This window comes from Chlorocebus sabaeus, chromosome 1, assembly GCF_047675955.1.
Source record: "Chlorocebus sabaeus isolate Y175 chromosome 1, mChlSab1.0.hap1, whole genome shotgun sequence".
Taxonomy (NCBI): domain Eukaryota; kingdom Metazoa; phylum Chordata; class Mammalia; order Primates; family Cercopithecidae; genus Chlorocebus; species Chlorocebus sabaeus.
The window spans coordinates 44,799,001-44,817,510 of record NC_132904.1 but is presented as its reverse complement, the minus strand read 5'-3'; the positions used below and the strand labels follow the sequence as shown (position 1 = coordinate 44,817,510).

The 18,510-nt window shown below is 46.0% G+C and overlaps 1 protein-coding gene across 8 annotated transcripts in view; it reads left to right on the top strand.

Moving 5' to 3' along the window:
* The window catches only part of NAV2 (neuron navigator 2), a 768,177-nt gene that overhangs the window by 674,376 nt on the left and 75,291 nt on the right, over positions 1-18,510 (top strand). For 5 of the 8 annotated variants that reach the window (XM_008004421.3, XM_073017808.1, XM_073017805.1 and 2 more), the window contains 6 exons: positions 392-530; positions 8,400-8,691; positions 9,384-10,086; positions 13,145-13,612; positions 14,251-14,316; positions 15,704-15,748. In XM_008004421.3, the coding sequence (XP_008002612.3) occupies positions 392-530; positions 8,400-8,691; positions 9,384-10,086; positions 13,145-13,612; positions 14,251-14,316; positions 15,704-15,748 (1,713 nt within the window). The remainder of the gene's footprint in view (positions 1-391; positions 531-8,399; positions 8,692-9,383; positions 10,087-13,144; positions 13,613-14,250; positions 14,317-15,703; positions 15,749-18,510) is intronic. The other 3 variants (XM_073017799.1, XM_008004440.3, XM_073017804.1) reach the window with 2 other exon arrangements.

Below are 18,510 nucleotides of genomic sequence, written 5' to 3'. Positions count from 1 at the left end.
GCTCCGGAGTTCTTCCCTGCATGCTTTTAGCTCTAGTCTCCAGACTCACTGCCCCTACTCTGCCACTAGGCCTGGGAAGGAACAAATTGGTTTCCATCAAGTTCCCAGGATGAAGTTGAGGATGGGGTAGGACATGGGTAGTGTCTGTAGCCACCCCTGCTATGGAAGCACTTAGTTTGCGGAAGGTACCTGTCAGCCTCTTCACACAGCTTCCAATCCCAGACAGCAACAACTGACATGGAGATGAGTCACATCTGAGGCAAAAGAGCTTTGTCCGGGGCTTCGTGGCAAAGATTGGATCTTTTTGGGGATAGTGTGTGTTTGTCTGTCATCAGCCTGAACTGGAACAGCCTGAGGTTTTGGTGCTCAGGATGTGTGTTTGTCTTGGCAGCTGGGACGACAGCAGCTCCGTCAGCAGTGGCATCAGCGACACCATAGACAACCTCAGCACTGATGACATCAACACCAGCTCCTCCATCAGCTCTTATGCCAACACACCTGCCTCCTCTCGAAAAAACCTGGATGTGCAGGTGAGGAACACAAGCCCTCCCAGGCTCCTCCAGCAGCCCCTGGCAGCAGGGAGTCTTGGGCTTGTGGGATAAGAGGGCCATTTGGGGCAAGTAGAATCTCCAAGTTGATGAGATGAGGCCCAGCCTCCTGCTGCCTCTGCTCTCACCTCCTGACCCTGACCTCTGTCCACAAGGGAGGGGTCAGGCAGGGGGTGGTGGACACGGGAGCAGGGAGGCCTCACCACCCTCACTGTGTGGGCTTGTGAAATCACTCTTCCTCCCTGGACCTTGGTCTCATCATTTGTTTAAAAACAACAGAAAAGGATGTTGGACTTTAGCAGTTTTCGGCCCGGAGCGTATGTCTCTTCTTTGCTGCAGCGAGCCACTGCTATCTGGGGGCACATGTCTCATCCCTCTAGGAGGATGGGGTGGAAATGAAGATTGAGAACCCCGGACCGGAAGGCCAGGATATCCTGACCTGTGGTTGAGAACTCTCAGTCTCTGGGTTATATTCCCCTGCTGACGTGTTTTATTTGGCCCACAGTATTACCCTTCTTTTAAACCAGATTCCCTGTCAAATTTTTAGAATTACATTATTTCACATGAAAATGTCTTTCTGGTTGCTCTTGAGAAAAACAACGATATTGCTTCCTTGAACCTACATTCTCCATGTGGTGGCAATCAACAGATGTCCCAGTATCCAACCCCCTTAGACCTGCCACTCCTGCTCCGGTGTGCACAGCTGCTACCTGCTCGCCAGCTGTAATCCTTAAATTACCTGCCTGACCCCAAGGCACTGGAGTTTTCCATTCCTACTTTAAGCCTTCAGATTTCACATTTCAAATGTGGTATAGTTTCGTGTGGACGTGTTCACTGACCCTCAGACCATTCCTTCATGATTGGCAAGGGATGGTTGTGAAAGGCCCATTTTACCAGTGGAAAACTAAAGTGCCATCCTCACAGCTGGTCCCCAGTTTGGGACTGACCAGCAAGAGGACTGGCCAGCTGTGGTGGCAGTGGCATAGTAGGCTGGAATTTTTTTCATGATTGATCCCTCCCACTTGTAGGTACCCCTCCCCTGTCTTTGGCAAACCCTTGGGAAAATCTGTTTGGGACAAAGTCTCAGAGCAACCTTGCGGGGGGCAAAACTAGCACTGCCCCGTCTTTCACTCCCTTTCATAGCCTCTTCCTTTCTCAACTGTGCCTTACTTTGTACAGATAGGAGCTGATTTGGAAATCGATTTTCTTTTAAAAGTGTCTCTTTGACAATAGGGCTAAAAAAAAGGATGTATCAGAGTGTGGGAGTAATTCTGTCCCACAGAAATGGAAACGTTTACCACCTGATGAAATACATTCGGTGTTGCCCCTGGGATTCCCAGTTACTTCTTGCATTCTTCTTTTGAGCCAGACTTTCTGATTATTGTTCAGAAACCCAACCTAGTGATGGTGGGTCATGGTGGTTGTTTTAAGAAACAAAAACTCCCCATATGACTAGAAAGGGGGTCATGAGTAACGCTCTGTATCTTAATCTAAGCAGTGGTTATGTAAGGATGTTAATTTTCTAAAATGTATTCAAGCTATGTATTTAAGATTTGTATACTTTACTGTACAAAAAGTAAACAAACAAAACCTAAGCCACGCTTCCCAAACCGATCACTGTTTGATCAGTGATTAGACGCAAGTCAGAAGTGCCCAGCCAGGCTATGTTCCTGCCACCTACCGTACGCCGGTTGTTTACAATAGACACCAGTTTTCCTTTTCTTGTGAACACTAATTTTTTTTTCCTGAGGCTCATTGTATATTCAAGATAAAAACAACCAGGCTGTCCTTAGATACTAAGGAGGGAACCAAGGAATTGCTCACCTGCATCTATGTATTCAGGAGGCAGGCTATTTATTAGAGAGAGAGAGAGATCTGTGAGGTTCCCTTTTTGACTTACAAGGTAGGAGAGGCTTGCTCCTGAGATGCAGGTGGAGCCAGTAAAACACTGTATTGGAAGACTGTCCTTGTCTTTGTTCCCTTCCTGCAAAGCTGGAGTTGAAATCTCTGGTTCCACACTGATAAACACCTCAGATTTGTACATGATTTCCTAGCTGATACAGTTGAATTTGGCTAATGCCAAGGCCTCAGCTCTTTAGACCAGCTCTTTGCTTTCATCTTGTAAATGTCACATCAGAAAAGGTTGCAGGATTCTGCACAAACATGCCTTTTGATCAAGATCAGAAGTTATTTTAAGGGATGTAAATGGTTTACTATTCATTGGGTAGGTTTGTTTTTCCTATAAAACTACCTGAGTTTAAAATATTGCAATGAAAACTTAAAAAAAGTAGGTCTTAGAGTAAACTAAATGCAGATTACACCAATAGTTACTAAGATTTCTAATGCAATGGTTTCTTTAAATGGATTTTTAGTGACATTCCCTTTGTTCCTGTCCAGGGAGCATCTCAAAATATTTGAATCAGCATAATTCACAGGCTCCCACTCTCCTCCCTCATATCACACTGAGGAATGCTAAGGGCCATTACTCCTGTCTGAGCAGCATCAGGCAATGGGAAGATGTGTGTTGCACCCTTCCCAAGAGCTGCGCCTTCTGTGCTCTGCCTCATTTGGGTTCCTGTCACATATTGGTTTACCCTGGAACAGGGGGGCAGCACACAGTCTGCCAGGCAAGACATGGGGAGGCAGGGAGAAGTGGCTCAGTGTGTCCATCCGGAAAGCAAATTGAGGACAGGTTGCCTGCCTAGGTTTTTGCTGTTTGAAAAGCCTCTGAGAAATAACTAAAGCATCCCAGGAACAGGGAAGTTATTGTCTGGAAAACCTAAGAAACAGCCTCATGTAGCTGATTGAAAGAAGAGGAGACGGATCATTGGGAATGGAGATTCCCTTTGTCTATGAGGGACTTCTCTATCACTGGGGACACTGAGGAGCAATGGAGAATGCCCCCCACAGAGCACAGGTGCCCAGGTGCCCAGCTGTCCAGCATCAGCTCCTGTGCCCACTGTTTCCTCGGGGCCAGGCAGAGAATTCCCTGCTTCAGGCCCAAGAGCCTCTTGAGCAACTCCTCCAGGAGAGCTGGTGAGTCCGGTTGGCCAAGCCGATTGCAGTGTCGGGGAGTAGGTGCAGACTTGGAAGCCAGATGATCTTGAGTTGTCTTCTCACTCTTTGACATCCTTGGATGAACTAATCACTCTCTCCAAGCCTCTGCCTCCTCATCCATAACATGACGCTAATTAGCTGCATCTCCGAGGGTGAGTGTGAAAATAACAGGGAAATGCTTTATCAGCACATGCTTCTCTAGGTGCCTGAGACTGGATGGTTGCTCAGAAGTTACTTTCTTTCCTTCCTCCTTCCCTCCATTTCTCTTATCTCTCCCTCCCTTCCCCCCTCCTCTCCTTCCCTTCCTCCCTTCGCAGCCCCTGCCACCTGGGTTGCTGTTCCTCTGCCTCCAGACTCCATTCATGTCAGTAACTAAAGGTCGACTATGTTCTTAATATATTTTATTTGTAGTCTCAAAGCAACTCATCTTATTTTGCAGTATTTTATTTTGAGGACAGATGTTGGTGGCAAAGGGTTTTAACAAACACAGGCGACTCCCTCACATATTCATCTGTGCATTCAGTATTTTCTCTCAGTTCTGTGGAAGTCACCGTCCCAGGTGCTGAGGAGCAAAGATGCACACATCAAGATTTTCTCTCATTTTCAATGCCTGTGAAATCTTTAATAACATATGGGGAGGAAAAAGATAATTCCATGTCAGTTTATTTTTTGCTACTCAGGGAAATAAAATTCTGAATTATGTGGCAAAGATTCCTGTCTTGTGTGGTCTTGAATGACCCTAGAGCTCTCTAGATATTGGCATGGATGTAGGGATGGGGTTTGGCTGGGGGTGAGGAGAGGTGCCCCCTTCTGCTCACCTGCTGGGTAAGTTACTTTTCCTCTTCAGCCCTGTATTTTCCTGATGTGTAAAATGTGGATAATAACAGAGCCTGAGAGGATAAGATGAGTTCAGGATGTATGTGGAGGGACACAGTGCCTGGCAGGGGATGACTGACAGGCGATGATGTTGATGCTGATAATTATCTCTATGGTCACTGAGGCTCAAACTTGAGCCAGCTCAGCATCTAGATCTGCAGGGGATACGGCACAGGGAGGGAATATCCCTGCCTTCCAAAGGCCTGTGGCCCAGTAGCAGAAGAGACAAGTACCTGTTCTCCCTAATTCTAGACAAAAGCTGTATAAATGATAAAGATAGACAACGGAGTGCTGGGGATTTTCAGAGGCAGGAAAGTTGGTAATGAAAAGAACCACTGTTTATTGAGTCCTCCCACACTGAGTTCATTGAGTCCACCATCAATGCTGTAAGAGACGTATTTATTATCATCCGTGTTTTATACATGAGGTAATAAGTTCAGATAAGTGAGGCAATGTCCTCCAAGGTCATGCACAGCAAATGAGTGGCAGCACCCAGCACTTGAACCCAGATCTGTCAGACCCAAAGCCCACACTCTTCCCCCACATCATGCTCCTCAGGCCTCACCTCTTGCTCTCAGATCGGCCTCCCTTCTGAAGTCCCTTGTGCGTGGCTTCTTTCCTCACCTTCCAATGACTATACAGACTTCCAAGAACAGGCAGAAGAAAATCCTTCAGAAAGCAGGTACCATTGAGATGGGAACAACTGGCAGAGGCATGGAGGGGAAGGCAGGATAGAACTCTTCGTACATCCCCATGTGGATGTCCTGCTGGCTGGCCCCGCTGTTGTGAGCTCTGGGAACAGACAGGCTGCGACTTCCTCATTTTCAATCCTAAGGGGTGCCACCTTATAGTCTGGCACATAGCTCATGAAGGATTCAGAGTAGAGCTGGGAAGGTGACCACCCTGGACCTAGCTAGGGAGATGTGATGGCTGGATGATTGTTCTTTCCAGAGAGAGAAAGTCAAGCCACATTCCCAGGCCAGGGGCGTGTGCGCTCTCCCTGCCACTGATGGAATGGGAGTTGTATGGGTCCCACCCAGAGACTAGGCTAGAGCTGCTCTAGAACTGGGGTTGGGGAGCCTGCCCGTATGGAAGGAGAATCTGCTGGGTATAGATATTAGGTGCTACTGAGTATGCACAAATGTATCATATACCTGGACTTATCCTCAGGGAGGGCAGTGTGGCATGGTGGTTACAATGTGGGCTCTGCAGTTAGACTCCCTGAAATCCCTGCATCTCTACTTCCTCACCGTGTGATCTTGGGAAATTTTCTTTTCACTCTGTGCCTCGGTTTTGTCATGTGAAATTGAGACTATTAACTGTAATTTCCTCATAGGTTTTTGATAAGGATTAAATTTAATGATACATATCAAGCACTTTAGCTTAGTGCCTGGGACATAGTTAAGTACTTAATAAATTGTAGTTGTTAATGTTACTAGTATTAGCACCATTACAATTTGATTGGGGGGAAATAAGTATAGGAACATTAAAAGAATAAATAATGCAGTAACCCAGGATGTGGCATGTGCTAAATTTTCAGTACCTCTTAGAGCATATTAGAATATGTTAAAATGTACTTGAATGTAAGCTCCATGAGGTTAATGATTTATACTTACTCATTGCAGTATTCCTAGTGCGAATCAGCTTTCCTGGCATGTAGTGGCACCGAATAAATATTTGTGAAGTGAATTTTCCAAAGCCAAGTTATTTTCTGCCTCAGGGCCTTTACACATGTGGTTCCCTCTCCCTGGTATGCTCTGCCCCAAACCCTTCTTTTACTAAGTAAGTTTCTTCTCTTTCTTTAGGGTACTTCTTTTTGAGCTGATCACTGTTGCCTACCCACCTCATTGTCATCTCAATTAGGTCAACTCAGACTCTTTGTCCTTTTCCTTATAATAGTCTTCGTAATCTACAATTACACCCTTGTTTGTATTTATTTATTCAATCTCTGCTGCGTTTAACTGAGTCGTAAGCTCCACCATGGGTGGGAAATCAGTCTTATCCCCAGATTCTCTGACCCTTCGTGGTGCCTGGCAGACAGCAAACATGGAGTAAATTCTGGTAGGATTAATGTGCTGAAAGTGCTTAGAGGAAGCAAACTGACCTGAGGTAGTTGGGACAAAGAATGGGCAACTTTAGTTTCTGTGAGATTGAGATAAAGGTATAAGAGTACTTGGTACTTAACCCTTTCTGATTAAATAGAGGCTGAGATCGGATAAGATAATTTTGTTAATGTCTGTTGTGGCCTGAAAAGCGTGTGTTCCTTGGCTGGTTCCTTGGCTCACTCATTCGCTCTTCAAGCTTTGAGTGAGCTCCTGCCCTGGGCCCACATGTAGGAACTCCCCTCTCTCTGTCCCTTGCCACAGCTGAATGATGAGCTTCTCATAGCCAGGAAGTGTGTGCTTGTCCTCCTCATAGCTCTGATGACTAATATTTAGCTAGAAAAAAACAAATGAAAGAACTCATAAGGTGTCTGTAATGGACAAGTGGAATTCATAAGGGGAGAAGGCGTTGGGGTGGTGTGGGGGAGGCAATTGAACTTGGGCTGCCTATCTGTTTTTAGCTTTTATCCCATTCAGCCATTGTATTCCATGGAGGAAGGCATTTGTTCCATTCTTGGATGACAGGCGTTAGGCAGATTCTTGCCAGGTGTTCATTTTAATTTCCTATCTTGCCTACTCTCGGTAGTTAAGCATTGCAAATATGGGACTGGTATCTTAGTATACCCACCCTGAAGGCGCTTCTAACCTCCCTTCCCCATTTACTGTGCTGCTTCTCACTACTGACATTCTCCAACTGGCCTCAAGCCCCAGGAGGCCTCCAAAGCATTCTGGTCAGCTTTATGCCTTTTAGCTGCAGGAGATCATTAACGTCACACTTCTGTCCCCTTCTGGGTTTCATGGCCAGCAGGTCAGGGCTCTTCCAAAGAAAGCTGGCTAATTATATCCCTTGTCAGAACAAAATCCCACAAGGGGAGCAAAGCAGTGGCGTATAAATAATGCTGGGGTCGGAGCAGGCACCATTGGCTCTCCACATTTGGGGGAAGTACCATTTGAGGATGTGCTTCCCCTCTGCTCCTGGCTCTCCCTGATTTGAGTAGAACCAGCAGCCACCCTTGCTCACTTACTCCCTTGCTTGGTGTGTTAGATCCAAAGATCTCACTGCGGTGGAGTGATGGGAAGAAGGCAGAACAAAGGGAAACGGGCCAGGAGACTGGATGCTGGTTAGAGATCAGCAACCAGAGTTAGAGAGGCTTGTTCAAGTGGCAGAAAATAGGTGGTGGCTGAATTCCCACTGCATCTCCATCTGCTCTGCCCCTTCCCCTTGCTAGGGTGCTTTCCTTCTTTTTTCCTGGGCCCCTTTTCCTCTCTTCCCTGACTCCTTTCTTTTGCTTTTCTTTTTGTCTTTTTTGAGACAGAGTCTAGCTCTGTCACCCAGGCTGGGGTACAGTAGTGCGATCATGGCTCACTGCAGCCTCCACCTCCCCGGGGTGATCCTCCCACCTCAGCCACCCGAGTAGCTAGAACTATAGGTGTGTGCCACCACACTCAGCTACTTTTTCTATTTTTTGTAGAGACGGGGTTTTGCATGTTGCCCAGGCTGGTCTTAAACTCGTGGGATCAAGTGATCCTCCCACCTCAGCCTCCCAAAATGTTGGGATTATAGGCATGAGCCACTGTGCCCGGCCACCTCATTCCATTCTAAGGATACATTGATATTATTTACTTTCCTCGGATCAAAAAAAGACAAAATCAGGCTTTCTGACAAGATAACCAGAGTACAAAAGTCCAAACATCTTTAAAGTAATGATTATTTTTCCCTTAACTACTCCAGTGTTTTGGCATTTTTGCCCTTGGAGTGAGGGGCTCCCCAGCCTGGGACTTGGGAAGGACTAATTCAGAGAGTCTCTGTCCACAGACTGATGCTGAGAAGCACTCACAGGTGGAGAGGAATTCACTGTGGTCTGGTGATGATGTCAAGAAATCAGATGGAGGCTCAGACAGCGGCATAAAAATGGAGCCAGGTTCCAAGTGGAGGCGGAATCCTTCTGACGTGTCTGACGAGTCCGACAAAAGCACGTCAGGCAAGAAGAATCCTGTCATCTCCCAGACAGGCTCATGGCGGCGAGGCATGACAGCTCAGGTGGGCATCACCATGCCAAGGACGAAGCCGTCAGCCCCAGCAGGCGCACTGAAAACCCCAGGAACTGGTAAGAGGCTGGAGCTGTCTTGGCCCTACAGTTGTCATTTGGAAAACCAAAGCCATAGTTAACTCTAGCAAGGACTTGACATTATATATTTTGTCTCAGGATTTATACTCTGCTAACAACAAGCTTCCATAAACTTTCACATCCCTACCTTTTTCTAAGTGGAAGTAAGTATGGGAGCCTCTTAAGCTCTGAAGACGGTTCGGCTGCTGAGACGTATTGAATTGGTTTAACTAGGCACTGGGTGAGTTAATGCAGCCAGTTCAGGCTACTAAACAGCATGGATTTATGAGCTGTGGGTATGGTGAGTTGATGTTGTTCCTGACTTAGGGGATATTTATAAACAAGGGCAGGGGTATCCCCCTGGACATGGTAGGGACAGCCCTTTAATGGACAGAGGGTGAAAGGTCAGAAAAGGCAGGGGGTTATTTCCCCCCAGACATATCAGTGATTGGCTGGCTTTGCTTTATCCCAGGTAAATTTAGACTGCTTTGCAAATGAGTAAAATTATTGACATTTCCTAAAAGGCTCACAGTACATTAGGAGACTATATTATTTTTATAAAAAGCTCTTTCCTCTGCCTCCCCAAGGGAAAAGTGAACCAGCTCTTCAGAGGAGGGGGGGCATCTTAAACAGACGAGATGGATGAGCTGGGCTCTTGGCTTGCAGGCTAATCTTGCTGATCTCTCTCTTAGGAAAAACAGACGATGCAAAGGTGTCTGAGAAAGGACGGCTTTCTCCTAAAGCCTCCCAGGTGAAGCGCTCCCCATCAGATGCAGGCCGGAGCAGTGGTGACGAATCCAAAAAGCCCCTCCCCAGCAGCTCTAGGACACCCACTGCCAATGCCAACAGCTTTGGGTTCAAGAAGCAGAGTGGTTCCGCCGCCGGTCTGGCCATGATCACAGCCAGTGGGGCCACTGTCACCAGCAGGTCAGCCACACTGGGCAAAATCCCGAAGTCGTCTGCACTCATCAGTCGGTCTGCTGGTCGGAAGTCAAGCATGGACGGGGCTCAGAATCAGGATGACGGGTATCTGGCCCTCAGCTCCCGGACAAACCTTCAGTACCGGAGTTTGCCGAGGCCCAGTAAGTCCACCAGCCGGAATGGGGCTGGGAACAGGTCTAGCACCAGCAGCATAGATTCCAACATCAGCAGCAAGTCCGCAGGCCTGCCAGTGCCCAAACTGAGGGAGCCTTCCAAAACAGCCCTAGGCAGCTCTCTACCAGGTCTGGTCAACCAAACAGATAAGGAGAAAGGCATCTCATCCGACAGCGAGAGTGTGGCTTCCTGTAACTCGGTGAAAGTGAACCCGGCAGCCCAGCCTGTGTCCAGCCCGGCTCAGGCTGGTCTCCAGCCTGGAGCCAAGTACCCAGATGTGGCCTCTCCCACACTCCGCAGGTAAGTGAGTACATTAATGGTGCTCAGCAGAACCAGAATACAGGGAATGGATTTAGTAATTTCCTGTTTCTTAGTTGAAGCACCCTCTGTTTTTCTCCACTTTAGTCCTCCGGTAAAGCTGTTTGGGCAGATCCTGCCGACAGTTTTGCAGTTGACTATTTTCCCTTGCTGGGATGAAAAAGTTAGGCCTCTGGAATCAGTCATCTTGGAATCAAATCTTAGTTCCATTTTAATTAGCTGCCATATAACCTTTCTTAACAATTCTGCCTTAGTTTCCTCACCTGTAAAATGGGCATGATGATACCTTTTTGTCAGGGTTTTTGTAAAGATGCATCTTTGTAGCCATGTCTAGTCGTAGTATGCACTCAATAGAAGATGGCTACCACTGGGCACAGTGGCTCATGTCTGTAATCCCAGCACTTTGGTAGGCTGAGGCAGGCGGTTCACGAGGTCAGGAGTTCAAGACCAGCCTGGCCAATATGGTGAAACCCCATCTCTACTAAAAATACAAAAAAAGTAACCAGGCATGGTGGTGTGCACCTGTAGTCCCAGCTACTCAGGAGGCTGAGGCAGAAGAATTACTTGAACTCGGGAGGCAGAGATTGCAGTGAGCCAATATCATACCACTGCATTCCAGCCTGGCGACGAGCGAGACTCCATCTCAAAAAAAAAAGAAGAAAAAAAAGTTAGCTACCATCCAATCCAGAATGAGGTCTTGATACACCCTTGGACCTGGGTGGGTAGCTCAGGGGAGCAGATACTTTTTTTTCTTGTGTTAATAATTCTGCAGCTGAGCTTCCTCATTATGGCAAGCAGTGATCTTGACCAGCTCCTTCCTTTACTCACAAACCCCAGTGTCCCCACATACACTTTTACACTACTCCAGAATTCCAAGTCAGTCTGAAATTTTAACTTCTCCCTCCCCACCACATACACACACACACACACACACACCTCTTAAAGAAGAAATGTTTCTGAAAAAGAGAAATTGATTTCCTATTACCTTAAATAGACATCATTTCCCCACATTTTCACACTGGGTGGAAGCTCTAGACATAAAAAAATTATTCACTCGTTTTAAGTTTCTTTTAAATTTATTCAACTTTTGCCTGTTTGTATTATCTTATTATAATATCCATTGGACCATTCTCAAACTACAACTGCTAGGTTACAGTTCATCCTACTTTCCCAGGAAATTTCTTATAAGAAAGAATAAGTCCTAAGGAAAGAAAGTCAAGCAGTGAGAAAATAAAAATTATATGCACACGTACATATTTGGGGATGAACAGGAATGTTTGAAAAGACTTCAGAAGAAGCATTCTACATGAAAGGTATAATGAAGCAGTTCACTGTTCTTTGTCCAGACTTGATTATTAGAATTTCAGTAATGACTTTTTTTTCCGGGGGTAAGTCTGTTGGGCTGTTCTTTGTTGTTTTAACAGATTGCCTTGTAAATGAAAATTTTCTCTGTTTCTTGCCTCAAGTATTATATGTAATATTCACTCGTTGGTATTATAGATTTCCTTTGCTAACTACAAAGGCATTTTACTAGACCCTTAGGCTAGTATAATAGAATGCTTGAAAATGCATGCAGCTCCTAGGGCTCTACATTGAACACCTTTCGGCCAATTCCTGGTAAATTACATTTATTCCTAAATCGTTGAGGTATTCACAGTTCTCTTGATGTGTATTAGTATGGAGAAGAAAAATCTTTGGTGAAATGTGATAGATAACTCTCTTCAAATGATTTGAAGGACTAACAGACCGAAGATTAGACTTTTGTATAGAGTCATGCATAGCAGGATGAGGAGCAATATGCAAAAGTCAGAAAAAAAAAAAGTGGATGAGATTAGGGTTTTCCAATAATTGGAAGTGCTTGGCAATGGAGCAAGTTGCCCTTTGAAGTAACGAGATCCCTGTCATCACTGGAAGTATGTAAGCATTCTAAAGCCAAGATTCTACATTAGGATATTTCATTCCCTGATTGTCACCAGACACAAAGTGCTTCCCTTCTGCCACCGCCACACACTGTAGTAAGGATTGATTGATTGATTGTCTTTACAATACTTGAGATTTATAGGACTGTTTGGAGAGGACAGAGATCAAACTGTCACCACTTTGAGCACCCAAGGCAACCTGCGTATCAGAAATATGTAGTAGTTTTGTCACTTGTGAGATACTCACTCCACACAGGTTTTAGTGAGTGTAATAGAGCCTTTACATTACTAGAATGTGGACAATTCTCTGACTTTAAGATAATTTCAACATTCTACCAGAGAGCTCTCTGCCAGTGGAAGAGGGGGCATTTATGTCATTCCTTATAGTCTGATGGCACGTTTTTGGCCACGAGCAGGGGAGGTGACATAGGATGACATTTCTCTGTGTCTGTCACAGAGACACAGTTCACACCCAGTGTGTCTGGTCTGATGTCTTGTGAACCCAACAAGATTTCCATGTATGTCACTGGATGAGTAAGCTCTCTGGCTTCAAAATATACATCTTTCCAGTTGCGCTTTCTATTGTGGATAAATCTCTGAAGATATTTTTCCCAGGCCCCTCCAGATCCAGATTCATGCTCTTGATTCTATGTATTGTGCTCGGAGGTCAAGAAACCAAATCCCTTAGAGTTGAGCTGTCATAAACTGTATGGCTGCTTTATGCCTGGGGCCGCGGAGACAGAGATGATAAAGACAACCATCTTCCTGGGCCAGGGCAATTTTCTAGTTAGTCTATTTATTGAAAGAAAGAGAAGCAAGATCTTGGCCCAGTGTAATGTGAATAGGCCTGTAGAAAATTATTACCCATGGCTGTTTGGCTCAGATGGAGTCGGAGTCTCCGCTGCAGCTTAGAACTTGAAGACGGCAGCCTGTGATAAACTAGTATCTAGGCCCACTTTATGGCCGACCTTTCCCTGAAGTACCTTTAGCCATTTCAGTAGGAATGGCTGTGCTTCCTTCCCCAGGAATTCTCACCAACTCCTCTGCTCTACCCTTCTTTAATAGTCCGGTGCCCCTTGGCACTGCGTGTTCAACTTACACAACCCTTTGTCTCTTCACAGACTCTTTGGTGGGAAGGCTACCAAGCAAGTGCCCATCGCCACAGCTGAAAACATGAAAAATTCAGTGGTCATCTCCAATCCTCATGCCACCATGACTCAGCAAGGTAACCTAGACTCCCCGTCAGGCAGTGGTGTCCTGAGCAGCGGGAGCAGCAGTCCTCTCTACAGCAAGAATGTGGACCTCAACCAGTCTCCGCTAGCCTCCAGCCCCAGCTCAGCCCACTCGGCCCCTTCCAACAGCCTCACCTGGGGCACCAACGCCAGCAGCTCCTCCGCAGTTAGCAAGGATGGCCTGGGCTTTCAGTCTGTCAGCAGCCTCCACACCAGCTGTGAGTCCATCGACATCTCCCTCAGCAGTGGAGGGGGCCCCAGCCACAATTCTTCCACTGGCCTCATCACCTCCTCCAAGGACGACTCCTTGACTCCCTTTATCAGAACCAACAGTGTGAAGACCACACTTTCAGAAAGGTTGGTGCTGTGCCTCTGGCTGCCTTTCTCAGAAAGACACCCTTCCAAAAGTAAAAAGATTAGCTGAGGAATCCCAAATGTCGAATAGCCTTTGCCTGTGAGATTTCTCTTTCTAATTACTGCTGTGTTTCATGGGGAAGCCAGTTTGGGATGGAATCAAGCTTGGCTCTGCTCCCTGTTATCTTTTCCTCTGTGGTTATTCTTGGTGCTTGGAGCTGCTCAGTCTCTCGGGGGCAGATTTATGCTACCATTTGAAATGGCATTCAGCTTTTGAAATCCTTCAGTTTTATCCTGTTTGTTCATCAACAGCTTCTTTTCCCTCCCCTTGTAATTGTGCAAGCAGAGCGGGTGACTGGGTGCAGCCATGGAGCGTGGAGTAGGACGCTCTTTAGGCAGCTGGGTAGATTTGTTGTCATCGTGGCAAACACCCTCCTCCTGGACTGATAGGAAATCAGGAAATTAAAAGTGTTCTCAGAGCCCTGGATTTCACTGCAGCAGGGATAAAGGTGTCCAGTTTCTGCATATAGGAAAGAAAGCAAGGATCAGCATGGGGAATGAGAAAAATGTATATAACAACACATCTCCTTTCTTCCAAGCTAATGTTCCTTCTCTTGTTTTCTACCTGCCTGGACTTCTAGCCCTCTCTCTTCCCCTGCTGCTAGCCCTAAGTTCTGCAGAAGTACTCTGCCCAGGAAACAGGACAGGTAATGACATTACAGGCCGGGGACCCACCGAGCCTCTAGGTTCTTCTGCCCATTCGTTGTCAAGCCAGATGTCTTGTGCCAGGCTGTTGGCCTAAGGCTCCTGCTTGTGTTTGTGGTTCTAGTGTACTCTGTGACACATGGACATGCCAGTGAGAGTCTGTTCCTCTGTCTGCTAAAGCCCAGGGAGAGGTGGAGTTGGGCTGGCCCCTTCATTCCCGTTTTGGGAAGGCAACCTCAAACCCTGCCACTTGATCTGGGGCAGCAGAAGCTCTCACTTGCATCTCTTGTGGCCTCCTGTGGCATGTTCCTGCTTTTCGGCTTCCTTCCCATTCCTTTTGCCACCCCCACCCCCAAGCCCAGAATTGACCTGCCACCCACTGTGTAGCTTGGCCCTCACCTTTGTCTACCCCTCCCCATGCAGCTGCCTCTTTTCCCTTTCAGAATCCTTTGCTGAAGTTTGGCTCATTATGTCTTGCAGACTGCTGTGTTCTGTGTGCCCATTTCCTGCGATGATAATGAAAAAGAATGTGTAGAGTGTTAAGACTTTACGAATGTACACGCTTGCGTTTGCCCCCAGCTGTGGGTGGGCCTCAGAGATGGATACTGACCTTAATGTTGTGGGGGAGTGATGGCTTGGCCAAACAAAACAAGCAGATGTTGTCTCCTGCCAGGAAAAAAAAAAAAAAAAACCTTCACCCCATCAACAGTGAAAACTTTGTTTTTGTCAGCTCACAAACCAAGCCTTTAAACCACTGGTCTTTAGAGATCCAAATGCTTTGACTTTTATCAGCCAGCAAGTTGTAACATGCCCCACCCAGGACTCAGCTCCTAGCTATGCCTGGGGCGCAGAAATGGAGAGGGACCTGGAATTCACTTCGTTACAGATGAATTCCAAATATGTAGACTGCTGGCCTCTTGAAGCCTCCGGCAAGTCCCTTCTCCCACTTTTGAAGTCATTGCCAGTGGCATTTAGCGGGTGGGCCAGAGTTAGGGGTGCAGGGAAGTGGGCATCCCTCTCTCCGAGAAGCCGTGTTGGTGCAGAGTGCTCCTGGGCAGCAGAAGGCACAGGACCTCTGCTTTGAGGTGGGGCAACCCCTGAGTTTTGCTTTGAATCTGTGGAAAAGGAGGAACAATTGGGGTTAAGGGACTCAGGCTTCCTGGTAACCTGGGGTAAAGTATGCGCTGGTGTCAGCTCAGGCTGAGGACTGGGTTTCTTTTGTTTTCCATGGATGCGGATGTGTTGCATTGCATGCCTAGCTGGATAAGGCACTTCCTGGTGATGTGCGCCTCTCTCTCCAGGGCCCTTCAGCCTCCTCCCTAGCGTTCCCTCTTCCTGTCTTCTGTGTGCTGCTCTGAAGTTCTTATTTTTGTTTTAACTTTCCTACAGTGACCCGCACCTTGATAGGAACACTTTGCCTAAGAAAGGACTCAGGTATCTGTGTTTCCCCCCTTGCATCTGTGCCATCTGTTGTGGCTTTGGAGCTTGGCTGTGTGACTCCTTCATGGCTGGTGGGGGTTTGGACTGGGCCGGGGTCCCCGCTTTGACCACCACAGCAGGACCTTTTGGATGACAGCTCCCCTTGCACCCTCTCGTTCTCACTCTCCATTTGTCAGCTTACTTGCTTGAACAGGGGCTGTGCTTTTTCAGGCTTACTGTGGTAAAACCATCTCATAAAAAACATCTCTGGGCAAGCCCAGGGAGCAGTCATTGCTACTTCTGGGGCCAATGGGTTTAATTTCTGAGCACTTCACCATGACCATTCTGTTCATATGGCTGTCTTCCAAGAGAAAGGACATGACTTATAGCATACTGATTTGTAAGCTGGGACAAGAGCACAAGAGGAAAGGAGTATTTTCCCCCAATTTGAAAATATTTAACTTTCCTGCCCATACAAAATTGCTAGACAGATAGTTTGCACTTGTCTAAATATTCTAATGGAAAATTGGTCCACTTTCAATGCCCAACAAGACCTGGGTGTGATCATTTTTTGGTGGATAATAAAGAAAAGACTCCCAGGAAGGACTGTCTTTCCATTCCTGGTAAGTGGTGGTTCAGGTTCATTTTTAATGCTAGTCCTGGCAAAACAAGATGCTATAAGTCACCATTGCTCACACCATCTATATCACTTTGCCAATCAGAGAAACTTCAGTTTGCTAATGCCTTCCCCGTGATCTTGCTGTCTGATGGTTGCAGCCGTCATTTCTCCTGCTTTCTAAACACCACGTGCCTTGTAGCATCAGCTTCACCCTGCACTAAGCATTAAGTGCTTTCGCATAAAATGGAACTTGGAATGAAATGTTTCATTGCTGTCATGTATGTCCGTAGTTAATAACCTGCAGCTCTTAAGACTGAGAGCATTCTGAACAGTAATGTGAGGTAGGTATCAATGCTTCCTTTCAATGGGAGCCTCTGAGTAAAGCCAATGCTAAGAATCTAAGAAGGAAAGTATTAAAATCTCCCAACAGTTGTTCTGCAAGAGGGAGTGGAGCAGTGTGGCCTTAGAGGGGGCCTTGGCAAGGCCTTTTGTACTTACCAGTTTCAGTCATGCCTATGAGCTGCTTGTCAGCAACCATGCCAGGTGCTTAACTCATGGCCACTCTCACTGTGAGTTTGACTTTGATGCCCCACTGGTGCCCTTAGAGGAAGCTAACTTCTAAATGTTAACATTTTGAAATGGTGGGTATACTTCTGTAGCAGATCTAGCCTATCAAAATTATGTAGCTCTGGTTTTTTAAAAATTCAGAATAGAGATACATGACAGGCTATTTTCAGGCAATTGATGTGTCCTGGAAAGTTGCATGTCTGTCAGATATAGTAAAAACATTAAGGAAGAAACATTTCTGTGCTCCCTCTCACTCTGACTCTTCCTTATCTAGCTCACCCACTCCATACACATGAACATCCAGTATGAACACACTGACAACATCTTTCCTTAAGCCCAAAGAATCCCTCTGTTGACATAATTAGTAGTCACTCCATAATACATAAGTCCGAGGATACCCTAGCCACTTGGCACTCAGAAATTTCAGATGCAGGCCAGATGCAGTGGCTCATGCCTGTAATCCCAGCACTTTGGGAGGCCAAGGTAGGTGGATCACTTGAGGTCAGGAGTTCGAGACCAGCCTGGCCAACATGACAAAACCCTGTGTCTACTAAAAATACAAAAAATTAGCTGGGCATGGTGGCACATGCCTATAGTCCCAGCTGCTCGGGAGGCTGAGGTGGGAGAATCACTCGAACCCAAGAGGCAGTGGTTGCAGTGAGCTAGGATCGTGCCACCTCACTCCAGCCTGGGCAATAGAGCAAGACTATATCTCAAAAAAAAAAAAGAAAGAAAGAAAGAAAGAAAGAAAGAAAGAAAGAAAGAAAGAAAGAAAGAAAGAAAGAAAGAAAGAAAGAAAGAAAGAAAGAAAGAAAGAAAGAAAGAAAGAAAGAAAGAAAGAAAGAAAGAAAGAAAGAAAGAAAGAAAGAAAGAAAGAAAGAAAGAAAGAAAGAAAGAAAGAAAGAAAGAAAGAAAGAAAGAAAGAAAGAAAGAAAGAAAGAAAGAAAGAAAGAAAGAAAGAAAGAAAGAAAGAAAGAAAGAAAAAAATTTCAGATGCTACTTATGGGCATAATGAAAAGAGCATGCATTTTAACAATCAAACATGGATTGAAATCTCAACTCTGTGACTACCAGCAGGGTCCTTACCTTCCCTGAATGTAAAATGGGAATAATGGCATCTATGTTGCTGAGTAGATCTGAGGCTTCGATAAAGATAATGTGCATGAAGACACCTAACACGTTGTAGGTGTTCAATAAATCATCACCATATACATTTCAGAATAAATGAGGGTGGACCACGTAACTTCTGAAGACCCTCTCCTATAAAACCCAATGATTTGGGGTTGCTTTTATGAAGATTTGTTTATGCTCTATTACAGCAACTACTACAAACATTAATGTCTTCAAACCTTGCTTTGTATGTCTGCTTTTTCATATGCTGTGATTCATGGTCGTTTATTTGTGCTATAGAATGGCAGATGCCATGAGTTGTCTAATTAAAACTCCCTCAAAGCACTAACAGCAACTCATTTTGTTTCTTCAGTCCTGTCAAGGTGGGGGCTTTGACATGACACTATCATGAAGCAACATGTTACAGATACGCCCAGTGACGGCTCTTCTGAGCATTTACCAATCTTCTTCCCTTTATGTG